Source organism: Myotis brandtii, unplaced genomic scaffold, assembly GCF_000412655.1.
Source record: "Myotis brandtii unplaced genomic scaffold, ASM41265v1 scaffold499, whole genome shotgun sequence".
NCBI classification, from domain to species: domain Eukaryota; kingdom Metazoa; phylum Chordata; class Mammalia; order Chiroptera; family Vespertilionidae; genus Myotis; species Myotis brandtii.
The window spans coordinates 1,641,920-1,648,488 of record NW_005369027.1 but is presented as its reverse complement, the minus strand read 5'-3'; the positions used below and the strand labels follow the sequence as shown (position 1 = coordinate 1,648,488).

General features: G+C 45.7%; 1 protein-coding gene across 4 annotated transcripts in view; it reads left to right on the top strand.

The window, feature by feature from the left end:
• The window catches only part of HERC4 (HECT and RLD domain containing E3 ubiquitin protein ligase 4), a 101,915-nt gene that overhangs the window by 49,979 nt on the left and 45,367 nt on the right, over window positions 1–6,569 (top strand). For all 4 annotated transcript variants that reach the window (XM_014548161.1, XM_014548162.1, XM_014548163.1 and 1 more), the window contains one exon: window positions 1,475–1,635. In XM_014548161.1, coding sequence (XP_014403647.1) covers window positions 1,475–1,635 — 161 coding nt within the window. The remainder of the gene's footprint in view (window positions 1–1,474; window positions 1,636–6,569) is intronic.

Here is a 6,569-nt window from a genome sequence, read left to right as displayed (position 1 = left end):
GGGCCAGGCCGGGGTGGGGGGCCCCCCCCCCCCCCCCAGTGCACAAATTTGTGTGCACCGGGCCTCTAGTACTATGTAATAAAAGAGAAACATGTAAATTGACCTTCCCTTCACTACACTCACCAGCCAATCTGGGTGAATATGCAAATTAACCCATCAAAGACGGTAGGTTAATTTGCATACACAGGCACCGGGCAGAGAGCAGAAGCGGGAGAGCTGTCAGCTTGGGGGGGACGTGGCTCCCTCAGTCACTCCCAGTGTGGGGAGCACCAGGAATGCTGGGAATCATAGTTCTGGTGGCAGAGAGATCTCCTAGACACTAGAGCAAAGTGAGCCTGGAGCAAGTTACTATTGCAGTGGGGGATGGAGGGAAAGCAAAGGTGAGAGACATAAGTAAAATCAGAATGTCTAAGAAAAATTAAAGGGAAGTTATCCTAAAACTTCCAGGAAATCTCCACCAATGAAGCAAAGAAAAAAAAAGCCTCTATTCTGTTAGCAACAAACCAAACTGGGTTGGGGGTCTCAGACAATTCGCTCATATGATTGCAAAGTCAGACAGAAACTCCCGGATTTGAGAGGGCTCCCCTGAGGGTTCCCAGATTGGAGAGGGTGCAGGTTGGGCTGAGGAACCCCCCACCCCCTGTGCACAAATCTTTGTGCACCGGGTCCCTAGTATATACTAATAAAAGGTAATATGCTAATTAGACCAGATGTCCTTCCAGACAAAGCCACAGTGGCAGGGGCCGAGGCAGAGGCAGTTAGGGGCGACGAGGCCAGCAGGGAAGGGCAGTTAGGGGCAAGCAGGAGAGCAGACAGTGGTTAGGGGCGATCAGGAAGGCAGGCAGGTGAGCACTTAGGAGCCAGCGGTCCCGGATTGGGAAAGGGATGTCCTACTGCTAGTTTAGACCCAATCCTGGCAGTCGGACATCACCTGAGGGGTCCCGGATTGGAGAGGGTGCAGGCCAGGCTGAGGGGAACCCCCCTCCCCCCTGTGCACGAATTTTGTGCACTGGGCCTCTAGTTAATAAATAATACAAGAAAACTCTTGTATACTCAAAACTGTAAACCTACTTTTGCCCTACCCTGTATGCCCATTATGTGAAGTGTTTGTTAACATTGTTCAGATCTTCCATGTGTTTGTTTTTATCTGCTCACTTTTAAAATTAGTTACTGAAACGGGAATGGTACAGTGCCCTACACTATTTCACTAGTTTCAAGTTCTGCTTTTAGGTCTGTCAATTTTTGCTTTCTCTTTTGAGGATCTGTTATATGCTTATGCAGCCTACCTGTGTGGTACAAAATTAATTAGTGTAGAAGAGGCTATTAATAAATACCTTACAAAATATGTTAGAACTGTAATGGTTTTAGTAATTTATTTTTGAAGAAAAATATCCTTAATCTTTGCTATGCTTTTCTAAATGTAAATTATTTAGAAGGTAACATTAAGTCTGAGGTTTTCTATCTTTTATTCTAGGCAGCACACTTCTGCTTTTGTTCCTTCATCAGGACGAATTTATTCCTTTGGACTTGGTGGGAATGGCCAGCTAGGAACCGGTTCAACAAGCAACAGGAAAAGTCCTTTTACTGTGAAAGGAAATTGGTGCCCATATAATGGGCAGTGTCTACCAGATGTTGGTAAGTTCTGTTATACACACATTAGAGTAATTGTTAAAATGTTGCTCTTAAATCATAAAGTTTTCTGTTTTAAATGAAAAGAATTCAAGATACATTGTTTAGTGAAAATCAGACACTAAACAGTCTATATGGTTGCTTAGTTTGTTTATATTTGCGTATATGCATAAGGGAACTTGGGATAAATAAAGTAATAAGTCGTTTCAGAGACTTGGACGTATGGGAACTAGCTGGTGGCTAGATACAAGTGGAAAGGAATACTTTTGTTTTTTATTTTTAGTTGTAAAATACACATAACATAAAATTTATATAACATAACCTTTTTTTAGTGTATTTTTAAGTATATTCACATGGTTATGCAGCCGTTCTCGAACTCTTTTCATCTTTCAAAACTAAAACTCATTCATTAAACACTCTCCCCATTTACTCCTCCCACCAGCTTGGCATCCCCTATATTCAGCATTTTCTCTATAAGAATTTGACTTGATCTTGGTAACTTGGATGAGTGTAACCATGTAGTATTTGTCCTTTTGTGACTGGCTTATTTAATAAATTTTGCATAGCCGAACTGGCTTGGCTCAGTGGATAGAGTGTCAGCCTGCGACTCAAGGGTCCTGGGTTCGATTCCGGTCAAGGGCATGTGCCCTGGTTGTGGGCACATCCCCAGTGGGGGGCATGCAGGAGGCAGCTGATCAATCTCTCTCATCGATGTTTCTAACTCTCTGTCCCTCTCCCTTCTTCTTCTCTGTGAAAAATCAATAGAATATATTTTAAAAAATAAAATAAAATAAAAAATAAATTTAGCATAATCTCCTTAAGGTTTGTCCATGTTGCAGCACATGTCAGAATATTCTTCCTTTTTAAAGTTGCATAATACTTATTACATGTCTATACCACATTTTATCCACTTGTCTGTTGATGGGCACAAGTTCCCATAGGATTGTTTCCACCTTTTGACTATTGTGAATAATGCTGCCATAAACATGGGTATACAAATATCTCTTTGAGACCCTGCTTTCAATTCTTTTGGGTATATATGAGACTTTAAAATTGTTAACATTTTTTATTTTTTTGGAATCTATATTTATAAAAACCTAAGTGACCAGATGACCGGACTTTAGTTATGACGCGCACTGACCACCAGGGGGCAGATGCTCAATGTAGGAACTGTCCCTTTGTGGTCAGTGAGCTCCCATAGCCAACTGTCTGGGGCCGGCCAACCTCCTATGGTCCCTCCCCTTGACCGGCCAGCCCCAGTTGGCCTTGATCTGCCCCAATCGCCAGCCAGGCCAAGGGACCCCACCCGTGCATGAATTCATGCACTGGGCCTCTATTCTATACTTATAATAGAGGAACATGCAAATTGTCTGGGATGCCGTCACAGTAACAGTAACGACCAAATAGCAGGCTGTGTGGGGCAACTAGGTCAGCAGTGGGGTTAGTGGATTGGAGAGGGTGCAGGCTGGGCTGAGGGGGGACTCCCCCTCTCATGGATGAATTTTGTGCACTGGGCCTCTAATCTATACTAATAAAAGGATAATATGCTAATTAGACCTGGAGACCTTCTGGATGGTGGCAGGGCCGAGCCAGAGGCGGTTAGGGTCAATCAGGGCAGCAGGGGTGGGTAGTGAGGGGCAAGCTGGCCAGCTGGGTGGGGCAGTTGGGGGCAATCAGACTGGCTGCAGAGTGGTTAGGGGTGTACAGGCAGGCAGGCAGGTGAGTGGTTAGGAGCCAGCAGTCCCAGTTTGCGAGAGGAATGTCTGACTGCCAGTTCAGGCCTGATCCCCCAAGGGATCCCAGATTGGAGAGGGTGCAGGCCGGGCTAAGGGACACCCCCCTCATGTACGAATTTCATGCACCGGGCCACTAGTCCTATAATAAAAAGAAACATGCAAATTAACCGTCCCTCTGCTATGCACAAGCCACGCCCACAGCCAATCAGGACCAAGTATGCAAATTAACCCAACTAAGATGGCAGTGGCCATGGAGCTGGAGTGAGCAGGAGGCTTGGGTTGCCGTCGGCGATGGAGGAAGCCAAGCTTCCCGCCTGCCCTGGCCGGCCTTTGGCTCCGCTCAAGTCTACAACGTTTCAATTATTGAAGATAAATAAATCCCAGAACAAAAGGAGAGGCTGGGAGTTTGGGTCACTGGGGGGCATGGACAGCCTGCAAACGGCCCTCAGCCCCTCACCCAGGCTGGCCAGGCACCCCAGCGGGACCCCCACCCTGATCCGGGACACCCTTCAGGGAAAACCAGCTGGCCCCCACCCATGCACCAGGCCTCTATCCTATATAATAAAAGGGTAATATGCAAATTGACCCTAACAGCAAAATGACTGGGAATGACTGGTCACTATGACACACACTGACCACCAGGGGGCAGATGCTCAATGCAGGAGCTGTCCCCTTTTGGTCAGTGCGCTCCCACAGGGGAGTTCTGCTCCACCACAAGCCAGGCTGACGGCTGCCAGCACAGTGGTGGTGGATGGAGCCTCTCCTGCCTCAGCAGCGCTAAGGATGTCCAACTGCAGCTTAGGCCTGCTCCCTGCTGGCAAGTGGACATCCCCCGAGGGCTCCCAGGCTGCCAGAGGGATGTCTGACTGCTAGCTTAGGCCCGATCCCCCGGGGAGCTGGCCTAAGCCTGCAGGTGGACATCCCCCGAGGGGTCCCAGACTGCGAGAGGGCATAGGCCGAGCTGAAGGACACCCCCCCCCCAGTGCACAAATTTTTGTGCACTGGGCCTCTAGTGTATATTAATAAAAGTGTAATATACTAATTAGACTGGAAGACTTTCCAGGAAACCTCCGGACAAAGCCATGTGGCAGGGCTGAGGCAAAGGTGGTTAGGGGGGATCAGGCCATGAGGGGAGGGCATTTGGGGGTGATCAGGTTGACATGGGTGGGTAGTTGTGGACGAGCAGGCCAGCAGGGTGGGGCAGTTGGGGGCGAGCAGGCCGGCTGTGGGGGCGGTTGGGGGCGAGCGGACCGGCAGGCAGAGTGGTTAGGAGCGATCAGGCAGGCAGGCAGGTGAGCAGTTAGGAGCCAGCAGTCTTGGATTGTGAGAGGGATGTCCGACTGCCAGTTTAGGCCCTATCCCCCAAGGGGTCCCAGATTGGAGAGGGCGCAGGCCAGGCTGAGGGACACCCCTCCCCACCCAACTGAGTGCACAAATGTCATGCACTGGGCCTCTAGTATATAAATAATATATATCCCTTACCATCATAAACTATTCTTCAGAATTGTTTTCTTATTTTAGCTATGTCTGATTTTCTTTGGGCTTTTTCTCTGAATTGTGGGATTTGAATCTGTTGAGACTTTATTCAGTTATGTGTATAATTTGAAAAGATCCATAACTTTTTATTATGAATAGCCTTGAAGATTCTTATTTATTTATTTGTTTGTTTGTTGTTTTTGGTAACTAAAAGGCTATCTCAGTTATGCTTCTATTTTGCAAAGATCAAGGTGTGATACTCTTCTCTTGTTTTCTGTTTGATTTTTATATATAGAATGTGGCTTCATTTTCTTCCAGTTACTTAGGTTTGGAATACACATTTATTTTAGTAGCCGTGTTTTTTTTTCTTGTGTCCTCAGCAGCATATTGGTGTTTTATTATATCAGTTTCTTCCATAAAAGGCACTAGTAAACAAATAAGGATTTTGTATTTTCAAGCAGAAGGGCTATTTTAAAGAATCATGTATTTCTGTTTATATAACTTAGTTAGGAATGCATATTATCACCGTTGAAACTGTATACCTTGAAATTATTTGCATTAAAATGAGAAAGGAGATGGAGTTTTAAAATTAGTTATTTTGCTATAATTTTGTTTCATCAAAAAAATAGTTGGTTCACAGTAGCCAAAAGGTGCAAACAATTCAAATGTCCATCTACAGATGAATGAATGAAAAATGTGATATGTACATGTAATCAAATAGTAGTCAGTCATAAAAAGGAATGGAATTTTGGTCTCTGCAACAACATGAATGAATCTTGAAAACATGTTAAGATACAGACGGACAGATACCATGATTTCTTTTATATGAGGTATCTAGAACAGTGAAATTTATAGAAACAGAAAATAGTATAGAGGTTACCAGGGGAGGAGGAGAATGAAGAGTTATTGTTTAAAAGCGTACAGAATGTCTAGGATGATAAGAACGTTCGGGAGATGAACCATGGTGATAGCTGCGCAAGATTTTAAGTGTGCTTAATGCTGCTGAATTGTACACTTTAAAATAGTTAAAATGGGACCTTGGACTGAAGGATCACAGATTCGATTCCTTTCAAGGGCACATGCCTTGGTTGCAGGCACATGCAGGAGGTAACCAATAGATGTTCCCACTTGAATGTTTCTCTGTGTCTCTCCCCTTCCCTTCCTCTCTCTCTAAAAATTAATGGTAGGAATATCCTTGGGTGAGGATTAACAAAAAATAAAAATTTTAAAGATCCTATCTAATAATAGACAAACATGATAATTGACCGTACCCTCGCTACGCCCCCATTGGCTAATCAGCATGATATGCAAATTAACTGCCAACAAAGATGGCGGCTAATTTGCATACTGCAGGCAGGGCGGGATAGCGTGAACCGCCAGCGCACCGCCATCCAGGGCAGGTTGGCCGCCCGGGACCCCATCAGCAAGTCCCCGGCGGCAAGGCATGCCTGCCCCAGAAACCCCAGCAGCCGGCCGTGCCTTGCCGCCCCGGGACCTGGTTGGCGGGTCCCGGGGTGACAAGGCACGCCTGCCCCAGAAGCCGCCTGATACGGTAGTAACTCTATCAGTAAGCACTCTGAAAGTCAGTGGCATAAATGCACCAATTAAAAGACAGATTATGAGGGTGAATCAAAAACAAAACCCACTTTAAATATAAAGACACATATAGATTAAAAGTAAATGAATTAAGCTGCAGCCTGTTTTGCTCAGTGGATAGAGCATTAGCCC